The 24,559-nt window shown below is 38.4% G+C and overlaps 1 protein-coding gene across 2 annotated transcripts in view; it reads right to left on the bottom strand.

The window, feature by feature from the left end:
- LOC111151161 (crumbs 1, cell polarity complex component) overlaps positions 1 to 24,559 on the bottom strand; it is a 137,287-nt gene that overhangs the window by 26,304 nt on the left and 86,424 nt on the right. For both annotated transcript variants that reach the window (XM_022508957.1, XM_022508958.1), the window contains 5 exons: positions 18,546 to 19,093; positions 16,949 to 17,114; positions 12,815 to 13,721; positions 9,786 to 9,914; positions 5,820 to 5,946 (listed from right to left, as the gene is read on the bottom strand). In XM_022508957.1, the coding sequence (XP_022364665.1) occupies positions 5,820 to 5,946; positions 9,786 to 9,914; positions 12,815 to 13,721; positions 16,949 to 17,114; positions 18,546 to 19,093 (1,877 nt within the window). The remainder of the gene's footprint in view (positions 1 to 5,819; positions 5,947 to 9,785; positions 9,915 to 12,814; positions 13,722 to 16,948; positions 17,115 to 18,545; positions 19,094 to 24,559) is intronic.

Here is a 24,559-nt window from a genome sequence, read left to right as displayed (position 1 = left end):
TAAATCCACACATATATGGCAATTAATTTATGAAAAAGGAGCCAAAAATAAGGATTATCTTTTCAATAAATGGTGTTAAGAAAACTGAATAGCCATACACCAAAGAATAAAACTGAATTCCTTTCTCATACCATATACAAAAATCGACTCAAAATGGATTCAAAACTTGAATGTAAGACCTGACCCTGTAAAATTCCTAGACAAAAACATATGGTGTAAGTTTCTTGATATTGGCCTTGGCAATGATTTTTTTTTTGGATTTGATACCAAAAGCAAAGGCAATAAAAGCAAAAGTACACACGTGGGATTACATCAAACTAGAAACCATCAATGAAATGAAAAGGCAACCTATGGAATGCAAGAAAATACATGCAAATCTTATATCTGAAAAGGGGTTAATATTTAAATTGTATGAAGAACTCATACAACTCAATAGCCCAAAAGCCCCAATCTGATTAAAAAATGGGCAGAGAAACTGAATAGACATTTTTCCAAAGACATATCAATGGCCAACAGCCACATGAAAGGGCATTCAGCATCATCAATCATCATGGAAATGTAAATCAAAATCATAATGAAATATCACCTCACACCTGTCAGAATGGCTATCATCAAAAAGGCATAACAAGTGTTATATAGAGAGAATATATATATCCTATATATATAGAGAGAATATATATATATATATATATATATATATATATATATATATATGATATAGAGAAAAGGTAACCCTAATGCACAGTCGGTAGGAATGTAAATTGGTGCAGGCATTATGGAAAATAGTATGGAGATTCCTTAAAAAGTTATAAATAGAACTACTGAATAATTCAGCTATTCCACTTCTGGGTATATATACAAAAGAAATGAAACCATTGTCTCAAAGAGCTATCTGTATTCCCATGTTAACTGTAGCATTATTCGCAACAGCCAAGGTATGAAAACAACCTACATGTTTGTTTTTTTTTTTTAAAGATTTTATTTATTTATTTGACAGAGATCACAAGTAGGCGGAGAGGCAGGCAGAGAGAGAGGAAGGGAAGCAGGCTCCTTGCCGAGCAGAGAGCCTGATGCAGGGCTCGATGCCAGGACCCTGAGATCATAACCTGAGCCAAAGGCAGAGGCTTAACCCACTGAGCCACCCAGGCGCCCCAACCTACATGTTTAACAACAGGTAAATGACTAAAGAAGATCTGGTATGTATATGCAAAAGAATGTTACTCCACATGAGAAGGAATGAAATGCTGCCATTTGGATCTTAAGGGCATAATGCTAAGTGAAATAATTCAGACAGAAAATAAATATATCATACTGTATGATCCCACTCATATAGAAAATCTAAAAACACTGCACGAAACATAGAAACAGAGTAGCATGGTGGTAGCCGGGAGCAGAGGGTGAGGGAATGGAGAGATGCTGGTCGAAGGATACCAGCTTTCAGTTACAAGATGAGTAAGTTCTACTCAAATATTCAGCATGGTGACTCACGGTTCACAATACTACTGTACTGCACACTTAAAAGTTGCTAAGAAAATAGATGGTAGATGTTCTCACCACAAAAAAAGAAATGGTAATTATGTAATGAGATGGAGGCACTAGCTAAGGCTCTGATGGCAGCCATTTTGCAATATGTAAGTGTATTAGATCAACCAGTTGCATACCTTAAACTTACACACGTTCTATGTCATTTATATCTCAATAAAACTGGAAAAGATAATAAGAAACAATACAAATGGATTATAGATATGGAGACTGGAATACAAAGTATCAATAGATCTATAACATGATACCCAAATTTAGACACCCAGCTCAGCTATCTCTCTTGAATTCCAGATTGGGTTATTCATACTAAACAGTAACAGTATTTGGATATCCCAATGAACCTTATATTTATTCATTTATTAAATCTACAAATACTTTTAAACATTCACCAAATTTAACTGGAATATCTGCTCAGAACTATGTCTTCTCCAAACAATCATGCTATAGGTCTTACAGTGTCAACCTTTGTTCAACAACCCCTCCTTGAATCCCCTTGGACTATATAACGTAGCGCCAGCTCACTTCCTTTTATCTGTATTACAGCAATAGCCCCATAATTGTGTCTTTGGGGGTCCAGTCTTGCATTTCTTTTAATCCATTCTCTACACAGAAGCCCAACTAATGTTTCTCAAGTGCGAGTGCCATCTTGTTACTTTTCTGATTGAACCCCTTTAAAGACTCCTCATTACTCTTAGGAGAAAAAGCCAAGGTCATTGATCTGACTTAGGAGGTCCTTCTGTAACCTCAGTCTTACTGTGTTCCCACTGCCCTTCAGGCTCCAGTCACCGTGCAGCCCCTTCTGCCAGAAGCAGTCTCTGCTATTCCATCCCTCCTGTCACAACTTGACACCTGTTTACCTTTGAATCCCAGCTTTGGCTTTAAGACCTTCCACAGGCACCTTTAAGACTGAGCAAAATGTTCCTCCTAAGTGCTGCTTTATAACTGGTACTTAGTTTTATCCTAACACTGACCCAGGAACTGTCCTTCACTGTTTGTTTACCCACATCTCCTACCAGACCTTCAACTTGTGGTAAGCAAGCATAGTGCCTAATTTGTAGTTGTATTCTCATCACCTAATCCAGACCATAGCACATGGTAGGGATTCATTAAGCTATTGTTGCATAAATTAAAAGAGGAAAGAAGGGAGATAGTCCATATAGTAATAATTTTAGTAATAATTTTGGTATTTGGACAACACAGATTTCTTTTCATTGATTTCCTACCTAAATCACTAAACTCAAATTTTATGTATCACCATTTCCAGAAGGAATCCCACTTTAATTTTACAAAATTAAGCTGAATAATTTCAGAAATGGTAAAAGGATCTTTAAGCACAATTTAGTGAAGATTTTGGGAGGTGAGAGACTTTGGTTGCTCTTATACTGAAAAAAAAGTATATTTAAAAACAGCTCATCACAGTCCCTGGCACAAGACAGGTTTTCAGTAGTGTTACTGGAATTTAATTGTTTCCTCATGCTGGCCAAACACCAATTTCTGCAAACGTTTCTATTTTCTCTACTTCCCTGCTCCCTAAAAAGGAGGTAATAAAAACCATTCTTCACGTACACACACACAAAGAAGAAAGAGGCATGGCCAAAGACAGAGACACGGCCCCATTTAGCTCATATACTAAATCTTAAAAATAAGCAAAAAGAAATGATCTGGTATACAACTAAATATAGGTTTTGTTTCAGAGACTTGTTCTAGAAGAGTTTGTGTGAATTTCTGTCATTTAGGTGAGATGGCTTCTCTGTGGAACAGGTTGAACTATGCGTAGTATGGGCAGAGACATTGTAAACCAACAGTGAGAACAATTAGGGATATAATCAGTTCTAGAACGCCAGCCAGAGGTATACTTGCCAAGGAGGGAAAGTACATGGGACCCTGATTTTGATGCCCACAGGTATTTACTTTGCAGGGACACATCTGGGGAAGCAGACCTCAATTCAGGAAGATGAGCACTGATGCTTGGGTGTTCATTATGAGGTGTGTGTGTGTGCGCGCGTGTGTGCGATTGTGCACGCGTGCATGTGCATGGGCGTGCCTGACTTGTGGACATCTTAACCACGCAAGACACAGTCAAGGCAAATGAAGACAGTTGTCAGAGGATGAGAAGCAGAGATACAGAAACACAAGTTTTATTTTTCTATGTAAATATGTAAAAGGCAGAATCATACACAACGCAATTAAAAATAGAGAAAAACAGAGAAGGGAAAGTTTTTTTTTTTAAGTCAGGCATCTTATGACAAGACTTGTGGAAAACAGAAAAGTGGTTGACGGTGACGGTGACACAGAGACAAAAGAATTTCAGAGAGAAAGCGTTTGTGAATGACTCAGATATACCTGGAAGGTAAAAAATTACACGGAAGTGGTCTGTAAATATGTGAGTACAGATATGTCCAAAAAGGGAGTCAATGTGAAAGCCATATGTGCGTGGCCATAATCTATTTTATGCTTGCTTCCATGCAAACATGGAAGGGGGCTTTCCCCAACCTCTTGTCGCAAAGTCTAAGTTTGGAAGGGATCCATCCGAGATAGCAGGAAGGTGCGTGCTGCCTGGATGGGAGGAAAATGAAGGAGGATGAAGGAGAGACTTCAGAATCAGTTGCTTCCCATTTGAAATGACTGCCAGTGTCCTAGAGGATATGAATTTGCTGCATAAAATCTTCTAGGACTATTGAAAGATAGAATTGAATCCATTTCCTTTGTTTTTATGGTATACCATTTTGTCCTTTTGTTTTGATTGGTATATTTAGGTCTTCCTTGGTCATTTCCACAGAAAAACAACTTTCTTTACACAATTGGGGCCAAATGACGGATACCACCCAAAGGATAAATCAACCTCGTATTGTCAAACCAGGGTAGCTCCGAAAGACATAGACACATTGACAAAACTATATTTGTCAGGTCATTGTTATTGTAGCTGTTTTCTAAATTAATGCATAGGATCAAACCACTTTTCCATTTAAAAGAGCACAATGTCTTCTTTGGAAGGGTATACCCACACAGAGATATTTAGCAGAAATTCTAACATGCCAGTGGAAGGAATTAAAAATATTCTCAAATAAAGTTCTTTCAATTATTATTATATTTAGTCAATTAAAGCTAAGAAATAGCTATAATTTTTTGCATATCTTATTAATTTACTTTGTAGAGCCATCATTTCAGGTATATATTTTTAAAGAAATATAATGTCAAATATATTTTGATAATGAAAGCTACTATGATTCCTGTTTCTTTTTTCAGAAAGATTAATTAAAGATGATACTTGCAAATTTTAGAAAAATATGCTTCCAAGAAATCAAGTTTTATAATCTATGCTTTTTGGTGTGTGGATATACAACAGTACTTATTTTTATTAAATATGCTTCAAAAAGCAATTCAAATCAATCTATTTGACAGGAATGTCAGCAAGGTCAAAATTTATAAACAATTAACCAAAAAGTACTCTATTTGAATAGAAACTATTACAGGAAAAAGAAATGGAAGTAGGGTTTCCCTGTCACACTACTGGAGGAGAGGTTTTGTGGAAACAGGAAGTATACTGGTGAGGCATAATTTGACTTTTGAGACCAATTAGATCAGAAAACTTTCTTGCTCCATTTTAGGGATCTTGTATAATTCCCTGCTTTCTCTTTATATACATTTTTAACTTCCCAGAGACTTGGCAATACTTCATTTGAATAGCTATGTATAAAAACATAGACGGATGCAAAACAGTTTAATTAGTCATTTTCAAACTGTCATGTCATGAATTATAGACAGGAACGAAAGAACGTAAATGCCTTAGGATCAGGGTGCACGGGGCAACTTACACTACAAAAGTATACGCAGAAATGGAGTGTGGGAGAGAATCAGTTCTTACTGTAGTCGTCACTCAAACATGGAAGCACTAAGAAAAACAATGTACTTGTACAAGTGTACTCAATGAAAAGTTTCTGGTTATGTTAAGAACAATATTTTTTACATATATCGCTGAAATACGTAAATACTTAATACTCTCGTATGACACTCATGGTATGCTTCAAACAGTCCTTGAATTTATTTTAATTTTCAAGGTAGTGTTTCTTTTTCTTTTTTAGAGTCTCAAATGCGTCAAGACATTTCTGGAGCTTCAATGGCTGTTAAGTTCAGGAATGTCTCCATGAGTGTTAGTCATCTTCCTGTTCACCCCACTCGACAACTGCCTCGTCGTTCATGTGCAGAATGAGGTAAGAAAGAAGCTGAAAGAGATTCTGCCACAGTAAGAGAGACACATAAAAGGAGATCCCGCTTACGTCCACCTCGCAGCGCTCGCCCGCGAAGGCCACGTCACAGAGGCACCGGAATTTGTTGACCAGGTCCTGGCACAGTCCTCCGTTGAAGCACGGGTCGGAGGCGCACTCATCCACGTCCTTTTCGCACCTTGAACAGAAACAGAAACAGCAGCAGCTTGGTCTCTGTTGAATAAATTGGCTGTGAAATGGGGAAAGGAAAAATGTTGCCTTATCTACCTGGAACAGTATGGTCTGATTTACCAACTCCCATGCAACTTACATACACGTCATGATGTGGGGACACATTCCTTAAAATTCCTGTCCCAAATTTCGTTTTTAAGGGAAATAATCTGTACACACGCCCAGCTAATTAGAATGAAAAAACAGGTGCGATTTTTTAGAAACCAAGAAAAAACCCGAGGAATGGTCGTTTTGTCCCCAAAGAGCATTTGCCATCTTTGTCACCTTTGGTTCAGTTTACTGGGGACACATGGGAACCCTGAGGCTGTATTTTGCCAACCTGGAGTCTACAGAGCAGACCTGTGCCCCTGCTGTCAGGATTCTACTACATCCATGCCCTCGGGCTGTGGGGGAAAGAAAGCCCATCAAAAATAGAAGGAAAAAACAGTTTATTCTTAAAGATTTGGAGTTATTTTCCTTTGGAATCTTCTTTTTCTTTTTGGAATCCTATTTTTCAACAAAAAGCAAAAGTAGGTAATTAGAAAATTTCACTTCCTGGAGCGCCTGGGTGGCTCAGTGGGTTAAAGCCTCTGCCTTCAGCTCAGGTCATGATCCCAGGGTCCTGGGATCAAGCCCCATATCGGGCTCTCTGGTCAGCAGGGAGCCTGCTTCCTCCTCTCTCTCTGCCTACCTCTCTGCCTACTTGTGGTCTCTGTCTGTCAAATAAATAAATAAAATCTTAAAAAAAAAAAAAAGAAAATTTCACTTCCTAATAAATATGTTTTAGAGCTAAGTGTAATTTTTAAAATATTCAGGTAGAATGACTTTCAAAAGCTAAATTTTCCCCAACAAGTGATATCAATACTAAGGTATACTGAAATTTTCCACTTCCTTGGGACACTGTCATCTTTCCCCTGATGTTCGGCTAACAACTTTTCGGTAAACTCACAGATTAACTCGCCAGTCACTTTCATTTGGTCATTCAGTACTTGTGTATTTAGCACTTACCATATCCAAACACTCTGTTAGGCCTCTGGATAGAGCAGTAACTAAAGTATCTCTTTTACTTTGGGAAATTCAGATAAAATGCTAGCTTCAAGAATCCCAAAAGAGCAACTTAAAATGTCCAAGTGTAATGTAAACCACTTTTCATTCCTCACCCCCCCAAAAGGTAAAACTTGCATGCCTGGGTCATCAAGGAATCACTAGGCTCAAAATGAAGGGGGGATAGCAGGGTGGGTGGGGAGGGCCAACCCACAGTACAAAGGAAAAAAAGATTTCTTCCCAGGAAAACAGCTCCTTATCCCGCTGGATACCAAGCATAGCTGAGACATTTTTGTTTTCCGTTTTTGGCTCAGGCTTCTGCCCTGGAAGGAGGCCTCTCCGATTAGATCTGAGCAAAACCTGACAACTTGGGAGAGGTTGCCGAGCACTCTTTGTCCTGGGTGGGCCGGAGTGTTCACACCATCCATCATTTGCAACCTGCCAGGATGACACTATAAAGCTGGGGGTCTAGCCAGACAGAAGAGGAGGCAATTTGCAGGAACACAGCTTTTCAATATCTTTGGACCTTAAGGAAGTTCCATGCCCCTAGGCCTTGGGAGACTCTCTAGTATTTTCCAGTCTTCTTGGGCTCTTCTTTCCCCATTTCCTATCTACTTCTCTCTTTTTAAAAAATTTTATTTATTTATTTGACAGAGATCACAAGTAGGCAGAGAGGCAGGTGGTGGGGGTAGGTGGGGGGAAGCAGGCTCCCCGCTGAGAAGAGAGCCCCATGCGGGGCTCAATCCCAAGACCCTAAGATCATGACCAGAGCTGAAGGCAGAGGCTTTAACCCACTGAGCCACCCAGGCGCCCCTATTTCTCTTTCGAAGTGCACAGAGTACCACACATACACATTCATTATAAACATTACCGGAGCTTTCATTAGAGATTAATTAATAGATCGACAATCAAAATAAATTAATCCATTAACACCCAGTGAATTAACTGACCATGCTTAAGGACTTTGAAAGTACAGCATCTATTAAACCTGTGGTCACTATTTTAGAAATCTATTTGGAACAGAGAAGTTGATCCAGAGGAGGATCCCCGGAGAGGAAGGAAAACTTGGAGCTTCCTTTTCTTAGCACATTTCAAAGAAGTTACTTGCATTTAAATGCAAGACTCATCTTTTAAACAAATGTTGGAGGAAAAAGAAATGTTTGTTGTAAATAGGGATAATGTGTGAGGAGCGGAAAAATAATCCAAGGCTTGGGATGCGTCTGTGCTCTGTGCCGCTGAACGCGAGCGTGACATGAAGCCTTCACCTCTGACACGGAGGCAGGAAATAACCAGCACTTAAATATAGGGAATGAGTTGGTCAAGGAAATATTTAGGACAAGGAAATATTTGCACTGTTTTGGAGGGATATGGAATTGGAGGCCAGCTGAATGGTCTGGGTTAACAGTACGTGGCATGGTAGAAGAGGCTCACTAGAAAATAGAATATGCTCAAGGTCTCCATCCTTCCGTGCACATATATGGCAGGTCTGCGGGGGCTGCTTGGAGCCCGCAGCTGGAAGCAGGCTGTGAAGGCAAGAGCTCGATCGGTCACTGAATGCCAACTGGGTAAAAGGCAGGTATATCTGAGATTGCCTGCTATGTTGTAAAAATGGCAAAATAGCTATATCTTGTGCCGAAAGAGCCAGCTGGAAAAGAGAGAATTCCAATGACTCCAGACTGCAGTTGTCATGGAGCACAAATTATACCCAGAATTTTATTAACTTCCCTTTTGAGAAAAATTCATTCAATCCAACTCTGTCAAATGCCTTGTATTTTCATTTATCTAATTTGTTCAATGTGGGAAGTTTGATCACAGATCGCTATCTTGTGCCGGATGGCATATGAGATGAAGGAGCACTTTTTCCCATTTTTTTGAATTGTTGCAAGCAAAGATTTACTCATTTCCATCAGAATATCCAAACGATGAGCCCAGGCCTTGAGGGCAGCGGAATCTCCCTGCAGCACACGCCTGCACTGGCAGCTGACCTCTAACTTAATTCCTCAGCCTCAGTTTATGCAAATGCAAAGTGAAAGGAATAACAATTAGAGATGATATTTATAAGATGCATGATTTAGTGCTCAACAAATGGTTAACTATTTATTATTTGCTCATATAGAGATATGTAAGAGCATAGAGAGAGCCCTGGTGTAGAATAGTTTTGAGGACACTGATCCTTTTGAGAAGCTGAGAAAAGCTGTGCAGTATATTCCTTTTTTTTTTTTTTTTTTTTTAATTTTTAACCTCACCTTTGGCCCGGCAAATGCATATCCAAATTTGGCTGCATTTTCAGCCATCGTCTGAAGACACCATATCAGGTGAAGAACTATTGAAGGGTTTCTCTGGGAAAGATGGGCTCATACAGCTAAGGTGTATATACTTTTGGGGTTCTAGATCATTCTATGAGGCAATCTTTTAGGTATATTTTATTTTACTTCAACAACAACTATATTTGCATCGCTTATTAGAGTCAGCAGGAAAGAAACATGAAACCAGAAGTCCTTATCAGAAAGAAAAATAGCACATTTTACATTTTTCAAAAAGACGTATTTTCTTATTTGAAGTCTTGGCTAATGAAGTGTTCTTTGCTTTGACCTAAACTGTGATTTTTCTTCTTTTTTATTATCTGACTCTGGTCGGACCTATATTTCAGCCTGGGTTTTCCTATGGGAACTGAGATGAAAAATGAGAGGAGACATCAACCTTGCATAATCCCACTGTTTTTCAACCCAGAATTTTCTTCTATAAAGTTCTAAGGGGACTCACCATTCCCCGGTAAAACCTGGCCGGCACAGACATGTGAATGCACCCTGGAACTCGGAGCAGTTGCCGGCATTGTAGCAAGTGAGATTTGTCTTCTCATTCCCACAGACTGTCGAGGGTAATCTTGTGTGTCTAGGGAGATAAAAGAACAGCTGTTCATCTTGTTCATTTCATTCAAGAAAACTTTTTGGAAAAGTTCATATATGTAGTTGATGCCAAACTAATTAAGTACTCGGGCTGGCTGAGCTACAGATGCTTAATTGTGCTGCATTAGACACAATCACCTTCTGTAAACAGCTCCTGCTAGAGGGCGCTGTAACAAGAAGGTTATACATCTTCCCTCCCTACAGTTTTCATTGATGAGATAATATCTGTGCCGTGGGGTGGCAATAAATTTAGGGCTGGGAAGAAACTCGCTATAGCTTGGTTTGCTGCGGCCTGGCTAATAAATCAACACAGGCCACAGAAAATTGCATCTCTATAAAGGCCAGGAAAGCAAGGACAGCACTCTGGTACCCGAGCACTCATGTGATTTCTCTGTAGGCCCCCAGAGCTGAACTCCTGTTACCCCGCCAACACTCGCTGTTCCCTACCTAATGATTCATAGCTGAGCAGAATGCAAGCCAAATGCCGTCCAGGACGACTGTATGTAGCACTCGGGGGCGACTGTATGGGAATTCAAGAGGGTGGCTCTTTTCTATTACAGCAAAGCTGTAATAAGGAATCCTTAGAAAGGCAGAACAAATTGTTAGAAGCTGAGCAGAACTTGAATGCAAAGGAAAAATCCAGGAGTGTGAAGGGACTGATCAGAAGTGGTTTTAGGAGTGTTGTTCATGACCCACTGTGCACAGTATCTGGTACATAATTCATGTTCAGGAAATAGAAGATGAATTTAATTTTGTCCTGTTGTGCACACTGCCGCTAATACAGAGAAACTAGCCTATAGGACGGTAAGTGTGTCTCTTCCCACAAGAGCTAATCAATTCGACTTTAAAAAGAAAATATCATAAGGACTTTTCAAAAGAATCAAAAATGTCAACCGGCTTTGAAAGAGGTCAATTAGCAATGCAAATGTGAAGCTTTGTATACGTCTTCCATTTAATAAACAATTTTTGAATCTCATTAGAAGGTACTTTTGAGAACTTTAATCTTTGAGAACTTGACTTTGATGAATTAGGCAGGAAAAAATACTGGAGAACTAGTTCCTGGGGCATATATGTTTACTTTACTTATCCAAAGGGTCCACAGCAATACTATTAATTTTGATCCTGAATGTCTTTTGCTTTTAAAACAGGTACCTTGCCTGTTGGCCAATGAGTCTGTTTTAACTCATGGAAAGTGACGTACAACTAAAATGTCAACACTGACACCTAATACCTTGCCCTGCCTTCACAGGTTCTGAACAGCAATAAATGTTATGGAGATAAATACATCTTCTTATAGGTATGGCTACCCGTTCTGTCTGCTGGGAGACTCATCCCATCAGGGTACCAGCTCTGAGTTAGTGTAAGTCTATAGGCTGCCAACCCACTCCAGGTGTTTCTGCCAAAGTCTGGGAATGTATTACTTGTTATTAATAATCCTCTCACCTCCCCATAATGACTCAATTGTTTAGTGAATTTAAAAGCAGTATAAGTTATAAAATAATGAATTCTACATGGAAACACTGAAGCTATGTGACTGAGCAGGAAAATACTGTTTCTTATTTCTGTTTATGTATCATGAGATGGAGGTCATTACTAGAATTAAAAGACTGTTTTAGTAGTTTTAGAAAAAATTGTGAAATATGTCGAAATGGGCAAAAGATATTTCTGAGTAGTCTTTCGATGGAATGTTGCATGGTATATAAAGGACCCTCTAGGATTGTTTGATTTTGTAGGGTGTATGCCTTAGATTTTCTTCACTAAGCTATTTTACAACTCTATAAGTTGTGGAAAAATGACATTAATATGAATGGATCCTGCTCACTGAAATGGAAATGAGTTTGCCTGTAGTGATATAACTGTACATAACTGTCACATAGTAAAAAATATACTTTCAAATATTAATTGTAATGCTTTATAAAAGAGTAAATGGTTTTGCATTTATTAGCAACTTCATTTCCTCATCTCTATGTACATATATTTATGTTTATGTGGGTAATAAAAATATATACAATTATTATATATACACACGCATATAAATAATTAGGTTATCCTTTGACCTGGTTTTTATACCATACTTATTTCCTCATTAATTAATGACTTAAATGAAAACATCAAAACATGTTCATTTATATGAGTCATAATTTCGCTTTCTCAAAATTATAATTTATAATATATTATATATTATAAATATATATAATTTATAATTATTATAAGTTATAAATTATATTATAAATATAATTATAATTTACCATAGACTTTTCAAGACTTTACAAGATTTACCTGCCGGAAATAGCCGAGGGCATTGTTTTAGGGGTAGAAGTCATGCTTCCTCGAACAATATGAAAACCAAGCTTTTGGGAGGCACCTGGGTGGCTCAGTCAATTAAGCATCTGACTCTGGATTCTGGCTCAGGTCATGATCTCAGGATTGTGAGGTCTAGCCCCGCCTGGGCTCTGTACACAGTGGGGAGTCTGCTTGAGATTCTCTCTCCCTCTATCCCCATTTGCTGTCTCTCTCTAAAAATAAATAAAGGAATCTTAAAAAAAAAAAAAAGAAGAAAAGAAAAGAAAAAAAACCACAAGCTTTTGCATTTTATTGCAAAAAATATTTGTTTCTTGAGACCTTAAAGCTGTCAAACTCTGGGACTACAGTTCATAAGACATATTCTAATGAAGATGTTGGAGAAAATGTTTTGCTTCAAATCTGGGCAAAACACTACCATTCTTCCTTGTGGAACATCCCACCACATGAGATCCCATCTATGTGACCATATTGTGATGGAAGGGACCCATGTCACTCCTGTTCAGCACAGCTCACAGATGCATAGCTCAGAACGCTTTCCAATTTGACAAGAAAAATGGAGCTTTACCTGAACGTTATGCTCACCTGCAAAAATTTCCCGTGAAATTTCCAAAACAGCGACAAGAATAACCATTGGGGTTGCTGATGCAGGTGGCCCCATTTGCACACTGGTGACTCTGGCAATTGTCTATATCCATTTCACAGTTCACACCGGTGTATCCAGGCTCACACCTGCAGTGATAGGCTGCAACTCTGTCGGAGCAGTTGCCATGGATACAGGGGTTTGAAAAGCACTCATCAATGTTGAGTTCACAGCGTGCCCCTGACCATCCCAAGGGACACGAGCAGTGGTAAGAGCTATAGAGGTCTTCGCAATTTCCTCCATGCAAACAGGGGCTGGAGTTGCAAGCATTCGACAGCAAACAGCCAGTAGCCACTGCGTTTGTAGAGATTTTGAGAAACTGCTCTTCCTGGGGCTTATTAGTGAAACCAGGAACATTTTCAAAGTAAGAGAGATAAATGCCACTGATTTCTATTGTACCTAGACACCCTTTCAGGCCCTGCGTTTTGTCAACGGCTCGGTCACCAACATAAATGTCTGTATTATCTTTCAGAAAGTTGAGGCTCCCGGTGGCAACTGCACTAGTCACAAAAGATGCTTGGTTGTCCACTTCCATTTGCCACCTGGAGGCCTGGGCCAGTGGGTCCGTCATGGAAAGAGTCACTTGGTGCCATATGCCATCATTCACGGACTGCGAACTTGTCAGACTCAGCGTATAAAAACTATTGCCACTTTGCAATTGAAATAATAATCTGGAATCTTGAATGCTAATATTAAGAAATTCAGGCTCCTTCTCTGCCTGCAATATGATCACATTGTCATCCCTTGTTCTGAAACCAAATGTGATATTGGTGAGTTCTCTGGTAATATTCCCATTGCTCCTGAATAATATTTCACGGCTTTGTGCATTAAAAACAGCATTTCCAATACCTAAAGAGAGAAGGCAACACCAATGAGCAACTTTATTGAATCTGTAATGTTGGCTTCATTACCTTTATTACTACAAATGATCAAGTTAATATCATCATGTATCAATTGTCTGGAATGGGTTAGGCCCTGTGCTAGTTCTTTTTGTATTATTTCTAATACAAAATTCTAGAGCACATTATTATTATTATTACTATTGTCATCCCCATTTTGTAAAAGAAGAAATTGAGACTCCCTGCAGTTTAGTGATTTTTTTCACAGTCATGTGGCTAATAAAGAATAAGACTAGAATACCAAACCTGGATGGTCTGCTACCAAAACCCAGACCATACCTTGCTTTCCCGTTGAAAAAAACGCTACATGTAGAAACAACGTCTAAAAAAGATGGAAATGAATGGGATTCAATGCATGACTAGACGTATACCTTGGTAGGGGTATTGGAAAAACCTATGACTATTCACTTAAATAGAGAAAATCCAGTTCTCCACCTCCTGGGTGGGTCTCCTTTCCTCTCACACGACTTCTGTATTCACAGGACCTGTGACCCCAGATGTATGGGGCTTTCCCCCACCAAGCAATTCTGTACATCATCATTTCCCCTCTCTTTTGGTTGTTTCCCACTAGCATGCAAATATACTGAATCTGCTCCAACATCAGACAATCAAAACACACGCAAGACCCAAAAGCACGATTCACCTCCTCTTCTCCCATTGCTTCCTTAATTCTCTATTCCCTTTCCTGCCACAACTCCTCTAAATAGCTTTATATTCTTATTTTCTCCAGTTCCTCATCTCTCATTTTTTTTTATACACACCACTCAGCCTTTTGTGCCAGTCACTTCACCGAAGCCAAGCTACTTGAGTCACAATGACCTCTGTGTTAGTCAAGGTAGTGGTGAATTCTCTTTTCTCATTTTCTGGCACTTTTCAGTAAAAATCACCCTTAAAATGCTGTCTTTGCCTCAGATGTGGGGCAACTTTCCACTCAAACAACTCTTTTCATATAGACTATTTTAATTACTTAATCATCTATTTATTTATTTATTTATTTTATTTATTTAATTATTCAAATAGACTATTTAATTATTTCTCAGTGTCCTTGCTTCTATCACTCTGCAGATCAATATAACAACCACTCCTTAGCTCAAGACATCCACTGCTTACCAATGCATCTAGAAAGAAATCCTAAGTCCTAAACATGGCCTGCAAAAGTCTGGGTGATCTGACCCTTGATTAACTATTCAATTCCATTTGCTATCATCCTCTTCCTTAGTCACAAGCTACGCCACAAAAAATTCCTGTCATTCGTTGAAGGCATCAAACTTGTTCCCAAATCAGGCCTTTTCAGTATTCCTCCCCCAGAACATTGCCAGACATATCGTAGGTAAATACTATTAAATTAAAAAATCTGTAAAAATAATTCCTGTGTCCTCAATTCGGGAAACTGAGAGCATGGTTAGAAACCACTGCAGGAGAAAATTCAAGCACATCATTCAAGTATACAACTCAAATGTATTATTTGAATTAAAATTTCGTTTCATTTTATTACTTTTGACTGTGGTGTTTTTTCCCACCAAGTTTGGGGTTGGGATTAGGAAAGAAAGGAACAACAAGTGTCTTATTCCATGCTTTAAAATAAATGTTAAAGTAACAAATCTCGATAGCTCTCTCCAACTCTGAAAGGAAGAATACGGTCTATGATGTTAAATAGGTTCATTTTACTACTACACTGAAATCACTTCTCATCTGGGGAAAATCACAATTTACATAACAGTATTTGTATTTCACCTTTTCTTTGGGGAACTTTATCATAATAAACACACCTGTATATAAGGTGGGTTGTAAATTTTTAAGCCTCGGTTTTCTGATAGGATGCCCGAAAGGCAAACTCAGGGTGATGCATGAGCAATATATATTCTCAAGAGTATGTTATTCTATTAGGCCTAACCTTCTCCATATATCTTACTTGAAAGAAAATACAATAGGGTCATAAGATCACATAAAATTAAAATTACACAAAGTAGCAAAAATCTGTTCTAGGGTTCATACCTGTCAGTTAGTAAAAATTCACCCCTCGTATTGGTTTACATTTTCTTCCTTCATTAAGATACGTCGTACTTAAAAAAAATGTTATTGAGAATTTTTGGGAGATCAGAGGCCAACTTTCCACTCTTTCTGTACTGGGAATGCAGAAGCATTGAAGATTCATTTAAAGTTCTTTCAGATGCGATATGTCCAAATCCTAACCTGCTTTATGCATAGACTCAAGACCAATCCACACCAAGGGTATGGTTCTCGGTCTGCCACTCTTTCTAGAAATCTTTTTTTTTTTTAACCCTGTGAAAATATTCCAAACGATGTAAATGCTTTGATAGAACATAACTGGGACTAAGAACTTTAGAACTTAAGGACGTCTATCGAAAGATTAACAGTAAAACTAATATTACGTTATTGCATTATTTGAAGTAGGAGAGAAGAGAAAATGTAAATAATATTGTGGGTAGTATGTAGACATGAGAGAAGAGAAAATGTAAATAATATTGTGGGTAGTATGTAGACATGCCAAAATTGTGAAATAGTATTCAAATTCGCTAACATGGGTCTTTAGTACTGAAGATGGGCAAAGAAACATTTCAGATTGAGGAAAATACTCAGAAAACATCAGAATGCCCAATGTGTTTGCCTTTTTATACTTATGGTTATAAAATCATGACATACACACAAAATCTTTTTATCTACCTATAAATTATATGTTTTATCCGCATTTACAGTGAAAGCTTTAGATTACAGAAATTGTGTGAACTGCCTGAGGGTTCATGGTTAACATTAGGCCGTGAGCTCACACTAGCACATGACTGTGTATTCCCAACAATGAGGAAAGGAAAGCCAAATATTACTTGGTTAATTTCTCCAGAAATTAGCTTTAAATAATCAAAGATCTAGGTCTGGTCTTGCTCTGACCTCTACTCCCCATCTCCCCTCCACCCCCACGGAAACCCAGGGGGCAGGATAAGGCATGAAGTCAATCTGGATATTATTATTATTATTATTATTAGATGATGATGATGATGATGATGATGATGTTAGGTTTATGGTACTTTTCAAGTCAGGGGAAAGAGCCACAGGTTCCTTTGGAAAGGAGGTTTTGTCTGAATTCTTTTTCTTGGGTTGCCTCATAGAACTGAAATACCCAACTTAACTGGATGGGTGACAACTTTAAACTCCACCTACATTCAAATCCTCGAGGCACCGCCCAGCACTGGGCTCTGGGAGGACACGGGCTGAGCTCACACCACCGGACGTGTTCACACGCTTTCCCAGCTGTGTTCGCAGGGCAGGAACATGAGAAATCATCCCACAGGGAATAGCACACACCTCCATTGTGACAGGGGTTGGACTGAGCAGAAAAGAAAGCAAAGCTGTAAAAAGCACTGGCAACTAACCACAGAAACAGTTAAGGCATGACCCCATATCTGTTCTTTTTAAATGCTTATTTTCTACATATTTACACTTTGAACTTTTTATATCCATTGGTTGACAAATGGAAAAAAACTTACTGCTACCATTGCCAACTCTTTTCTAAAAGAGAAATGGGGAGAGAAAGAAACAAAAAGAAAGATGAAATGAGAAAGAGAAAATAGATAAGACCATTCTCTACAATACAAGGAGAATTTTAAAAGGCGTTATAACATTCTCTGGAATTTCTAAGTTACAAAACACTTTCAATCACACCAATTACCTCTTGAGGTAGAGGTTATTACCCCTGTTTTTACTAATGAGGAAGCAGAGGGCCCTTACCCAAGATCCTAAGAAATAGGCCAACGGTGAGACTTGGTACCTAGATCCTCTGGATCCAAAGACAGGTGCCGGCCTCTCACTCAGAAACATACTATTATTATCTGAGTTCTTAAAAGGTTTCTCACAAAATATCCAAAATGAAAGTATTTAAAAGGGAATTTCTGAGAGCTGAGATGGTATTGATCTCAGTCCCACTGTTAAGATGTGATTTAGTTGAGTTACATAACCTTTCTAAACTTCAGTTTCCTTATCTGTCATTGACATAAATGGGTAATAACAATGCTGGTTGTACACAGCAGTCCTTCAGCAGAATTAAATGGGTTTATCTATGTAAAGCAGTGCCTGGCACATTGGCAGTACTCCTCTAGTCATATGAACAGGATTCATTTTTGTACATTTAGAAGCAAGCCCAGTGCATGGCCATAGTAAGAGCTCAATAAATGTTCAAAAGATATAAATGTGTTTCCTTTGAAAGGTCATGCAGAGCTGACAGATTCACATATTTAAATAGCTTTTGGAAGAGCATACAAAATACATAAAGTAAAACATAGGCTCAGAGAAAATATATTTTGGAGAATTTCAAGTCCAACTACCAGAAGAAAGTTACCATTCAGGGTTTCTTGTTGTTGTTGACTTTATAGTCCAAAAGAGTGATAGCTGGTCATTTAAAATACATGATATGATGATCTCTTCTAAAATGAGTTAATTCAGTTAGATCTCTGGGATGCCATTAAGAGTTTGGGAATTAAAATACTATTATTCTTGAGCAATTTGTTGTTGGGGCAGTAGAAGCCTGTGGCTGGAGATATCTTGGATGGTTACATAGACCATGATGCCACCAAGGTCAAAGCCATTTTTTTAATGGCTCCATATAAATCCCCCAGTCTTGCTGGAAAAATATTGATGAAGTGTTATTCTGGCTGGTGGGTGAGTAACATTATCTTCACATACAAAGAATGGTTATAATAAATTATTTAATGAAACAACAGGTGAACATACAATATAGACAAAGTTAGTGTGAAAATCCTACCTTGCACATGTTGTCTCCAGGACATCCTTGGGTCACATTGACAAGAACTGGATTGTGGGATGCACTGTTTGTTGAACTGGGGAAGAATTCCAGATTCTGATTGTTTAATCTTATATCTTGGATACAGCCTTTAAAGAAGCCACCATTAGCTTCGGTCTCTGGTCCGTCAGGCAAGCCACCAATGTAGATGACATCTCCTTTTTGGATTTTCCATGTAGGGGCAAAAATAAATCCTAGGTTTTGTGAAGACTGATATAGTTCAAATTTATTTGGCTTGATTTTCAAAGATATCAAGTGGACATTTCCATCACTAAGAACAAACTTTACTACTAACTTGGAAGAATCTGGATGCAGCATTGCTAGTCTGCCATGCTCTAGCCAAACACGGATGTATTGATAAGTCCTGTTTTCCAAAGCTAGGAGTAAGCCTGATGGTCGATGTGTTCGAACAAACATAGAGATGGTGAAGTTCTCTCCATAACTCTTGTCAAGATTAAAAGCAGCATATCCAGTGGAGTCATCCTGGCCAAATCTGCCTGCCACATACTCTTCAGTGACAAAATAGAGGAGAAGAAACAAAGAAGAAACATTTTAAGACTCAAGTAAGAAGGGCCAGAAGATGAAAACACACACACACACAAAAATACCCCTATACGTATTTTTTAAAGACTAGAACAGGCTTTTTCAATAGAATGACAATTTGGCCTCATTTATCAAAACTTCTGAGTTTACTGAAATTTACTTGGTTTACTGAGTTTTCTGAAAATAACTACATTTTGGTTTATAGTTTATAGATGAGGCCCACTGCTCACAAAACATAAAAAGGAAAGATCTCTGTGCTGATAAAGTTAAGATTTACCTCTTCTTCACTGCCCTAAAATGCTGGTGTTTAATGATGGAATATCAGATATTCTGTCCTCCAACTTATTGGAAGACATCTGAGGAATAAGATCTTTTCCTGTAACCTCTCAAAGCCCTGTTCAGGCATCCACCATCTTTGCTATTTGAGGACACGGGGAAACAAATGTCATTAAATCTAATCATTCTTACTAAAGGACAGGGATCAAGAATTAGATTCGCAAATCCCCTTTGGGCATGATACTCCAAATAAAATAAAAGGCAAGGGAGTTGAACACAGAAAGAGAAATCTTCCTTCTGTGGTCCTGGTTGGGAGAGGCATGGGAGACAGACAAGTAGTAGGAGGGGGCAAAGCTGGGCACTGAACTCACCCAGCATTTCTTTAATGAAGTTAGTCATGCACTAATATGGTGAAACTATCCATGTACATCAACTCAAGAAAACTCTTGAGATGTATACAAATGAACCCTTACTCTCCAAAATATTGATGATATTGTAGGAACTAAAGTTCCTGTCTTTTTTTTTTTTTTTTTTGAGGTGGGGGGTGTTGGGCAGAGGGAGAGGGAGAGGAGAGAATCTTACTAACACAGGCTCCACACCCAGTGCGGAGCCTGATGTGGGGTTCACTCTCATGATCGCAAGATCATGCACTAAAATCAAGAGTTGGATGCTTAACTGACTGAGCCACCCAGGTGCCCCTAAATTTCCCGTCATCTTAAGGCTTATATACTAGTTGGTGGACACAGACCAGACACAGTTAAAGAAACAAACTATATAGTATGTCAGGAGGTGGTAAGTCTTTAGGTATACAGTAAATCAGGTAGGGAAAGGGAATGAGGGCTGGGGATAGAACTAGAGTTGCAATTTTTTAATACAGTAGTGAGAGAAGTACTCTCTGATATCTCTTTGATAACATTTGAACAAGAACTAAAAGAATGTAGAGATACTGTTGCGGAAACTCAAGGGAGAAGGAATGATGGCTTGGATCAATGGTAATGGAGAAAGTAATGAGAAATAGTCAGATTTTGGAAATATTTTGAAGGTAGAACCTACATGATTTTCTAGGGCAAGTTCAGCAGTTCAATGCCAAGGTGGTTTTTTGTTTGTTTGTTTGGGGTTTTTTTGTTGTTGTTGTTTGTTTTATTTCCTAAACAGCTAGAAGCATTGAATTTCCATTTGCAAATACTGAAAAGAAAACAAGAGGCACAGATCTGGGGGGAAAGTGAGAGTCCATATTAAATTTGAGGTGCCCCTTTAGGTATCTAGGTGTAAATGTCTAGTAAACAGCTAGCTATAGAGGTACAGAGGAGACATTCTGGAGATGTCTCCTTCTAGCTAGAATAATTTTGGATTTGTCAGGGTAATTATTGCTATTTAAAGCCACAAGACTGGATGAGATCGCCAAGAGAGTGAGTACATACAGAGGAAAGAACGGGTCCAAGAACTGAGTCCTTAAGCACCAGACAGTTGGATTTGGAGGTAAAGGAGATGACAAAAGAGCAGCCAGTAAGATAAGAGGAGAACCAAGGGAGAGTGATGTCCCACATGCCCAGGGAGGAAAGAGTTGTCAGGAAGAGGGAGTGGTTAACTGTGTTTACTGTTGCAGCAACAGGTATCATGTCAAGAGAGGGGCAGTAAATGAAAATTGACCATTGCACTCTGCATCTAGAAATCACTGATGAATGTGATGAGAGAGGTCTTGAAGAGATGGCTACCTTCAAGTTTTTACATCCCATTGCTAACCAGAAACAAGACAGATTTTATCATATTTCATTGTGTTTCAATATCGCCATGGTCCAGCTGAAGTTTGGGCAAAAGGTAAGACATATTTTAGTGTAGCTGAACTACAGTTAAAACTTGCTTAGGCAACCATCTGTGTTCGAAGACCTCCTGCATAAAAGGCTACATATGCATAACTCTGACTTGATTTTCTATAGAAATACTGCATTTTGAATCTTCATTTGGAGACCACCTGCTCCGGGCAACTACAGGTAGCTATCAAAGTGTACTATTAAATAAAATAACCCATTTGAAGAGGTTAACGTCTCTGAATACACTGCAGCACTTTCATATGAGATAAAATGTTTAATAGGAAAATGTGGCTCTTGAAACTGCTGAGGTTTGAGAATATGCACAAAATCATTCAACCTCATGGGTGACGGGGACCCTGCTGGTCATCCTAGAATGCCTGCAGATCACTTTGTGGATCCAAATTAAAAGACAGAACACAGAGCTGTTTTGGGGGGGTCTTTTATTTTTTTTCTTAGACGCTTGTGTCTCCAGCAATCCCATTCTTCTTCCGAAATCACAAGCAAGTAGTCAGAGAATGTGATTTACTACATGATTTTTGGAAACACCTGAAGCCAAATATGACTTGTCTGTGAACATGGGAGGATTGATTCTCAACTGTGTTGCTGATATGGCATGAAGAGGGATGGCAAATGCAGATGAAAAACAGCTTCAAGTTCTGACTGGTAGAATACAACAAGGTCAAATTTACTGGAGTAAATAAAAGCCTCTTGCTTCCAAATATACCTCATTGAGGGTGGAAGAAACAGGATTTTGTGGCACCGTAAGTAAGAATGATTCAAAGTGAGCCAAGCGTAGAATGTGATTGCCAAAAGGTCAATGTAATATTAGGCTGAAAACAGAAGACGTTATCTAGAAAGAGAGGTTGTAGTCCTGTGTCACTCTGCATCATCGGGCATATCTAAGAACCAGATAAGCAAATTTATTCCAAAGCAAGCAACAAGAGAGCAGCTGATGAAGTATGTGAAAGCTCTGTCATATGGAAAACATTAGAAGAAACTGGATATGTTTAGCATGATAGAAGTGATGGCTTGGATGGTACGAGATACTTCAAATATTGAAGTGCTCCCAAGAAGAAGAAATGGAAGACTTATATTAGTATGATTTCAAGAGTCACAATGCTGCCAATGAAGGAAAGCTATAAGCAATCGTATTTTATTTTGGTATAAGAAACAGCCTTGGGGCAGTTTCTGGAAAGATAGAATAAATGAGTTCTTCAATTCTAAAAGTATGTAAGCAGAATTTTGGTCACTACCCTCGGCAGGCACGATCGATGTATGACTAGATGTATGACTGAAGATAAATCATATGTAAATTGCTTCTACAAATGAAAAGTATTCTCTAGAAGGCAAGAGGTTTTCATTCTGAATGGCATCTTGGCAGCTCCCCGTCTTATACACAGCCAACACAAGAAGATATGTTGAGACAGCTCTGGGAGCTAAGCTTTGAGAAACACTTTCCAAAACTCCCCTTATTGAGACATTGGATTATTTCTAAAAGATCGATGCAAAAATATTGGATATTTCCATGTTATTCATATTTAGTCAGTCAACTAAATCCTCCATTGATCCTTCTTGTTCATTTCAATGGGTTGGGAAATACTGAGCCAAGATCATTAACTGAATGAAGTTTGCCTTGTTAACAGTTAGTTCCTCTTCTCTCTATTGGGAGTACATGTGCAATGATAGAAAGGCTCCGTGTTCTCACTACAGCCCGTAAGCATCTTTGTAATGAGACTAAACTCCCCAGCAAACATAATATATATAACACCAATACAGAATATTTTAGTTTTACGACTGAGGCCATATGAAAAATACAACCTTTCTTAAACTTATACTGAGAATTTTGGAAAGAGAAGATTTTACAGAACTCCCTCCCTATATAGGTCACTTTTGAAGCCAAGTATTTCCACGAGGGCTAAACAGTTTCAAATAGTGTGTGTGGGGGGCGGGTAGGGGGATAAAGCAACTGGGGGAGGTAGGGCACGTAACAAATTCAGGAACGTTGTTTAAAAACATCATAATTTTCCAAGTTGGAAAAAATAAACTAAAGAAAACCAGAACCCACTGGACTGGTGTCCCTTGAAACTATTTACAGGACAGTTAACATTACCATGGTCAGTATTAACCTTACGGGTCGCTGCATTTGGAAGCCAGTCAAAACAAGTCAGCATCTGTTTGTTATTTTGTATATGTAGTAAAAATATTGCCTTTGGGTCAATTAAATTTTTCTTCAAAAAGTGAACATTGCCTCAGCATAATTTCCCCTTTTCTCCTTTAAAAAAAATCACGAAACAACTTGCCATTCTATTTAAAATATTACATAGAGCTAGTAGATGCCATACCTCATTGTCAAACAGGTCCATGATTTGTAATGAATATTGTGGTTAGCAGGGAGACCCATGAATAGTTTCTAATAACTCTTAGCCATTCATACATGGAATAGGGTATAGGCTAAGACTGGTTTTAATTTTAGTTCATATAAAGCAGAGAAGACTATTTACCAGATGTTGTCCTACTTCAAGTTGCTCTAAAATCATAGGGTAAATTACAGCTGAACTTCAAAGCAGTCTGTTGCAATTACCTCTTAGACATTTTCAAGGCATGATGATAATAATAAAAAGAAACGTATGTATTGATCACTATCAACAGCAGTCTTTGGAACAATGTTGGAAGTTAAAGATTTTAAAATACATTTCAAGCTGTGATTTGCTAGAAAAATCAGATCAATTAGTTTATGGTATCTATAAAATTTCACTGTTGTTACTATCCACATTTTCTTCCTTTCTTCCACCCTTCCTCCCTCCCTTTCTTCCTTCCTTTCCTTAGGACACCTAGGTAGAATATCTGTTTTCTCCAAAGCAGCCCTGGAAAATATACCTCTGAATAGAATCAGTGGTTTATAAAAGTGCTAAACATGAGCATGGTTTTGGAGCAAGTGGGAATTGCATAGAACGGACAGCAAGGAAGTAAATATTTCCTAAGAATCTACTATGCACAAGACATTGTGCCAATACTTGGCATTGACTAATGTCAATTAGTTTCATGTGGTCTAATGGTCCTTTTTTCCAAAATATTATCGCTCTTTCAAGTATGATTTATAGTACATTTCTGACACACCACAAGTTATAATAACACTTTGTAAACATATCAAGATGAAAACTCACTTAGTTGGAGCTATCGGCTTAATTTATTTTTTACTTTTTATTTTTTTTTTTACTTCTCTGCATGAATGACACCTTGGTGTCTAATGAATCCACTCAAAATTAATTAATGCACATTACTAGCCTTCTCTTTTTTCTCATTAGTTGGCAACCAGAAGCAGAAGTGCTGAGGGGTCATTACGTT

The sequence above is a fragment of the Enhydra lutris genome, unplaced genomic scaffold (genome assembly GCF_002288905.1).
Source record: "Enhydra lutris kenyoni isolate GAN:26980312 unplaced genomic scaffold, ASM228890v2 scaffoldscaffold25, whole genome shotgun sequence".
Lineage (NCBI taxonomy): Eukaryota > Metazoa > Chordata > Mammalia > Carnivora > Mustelidae > Enhydra > Enhydra lutris.
Note: the sequence above shows the minus strand (reverse complement) of the source record. Positions and strands in the feature narration are given on the sequence as shown.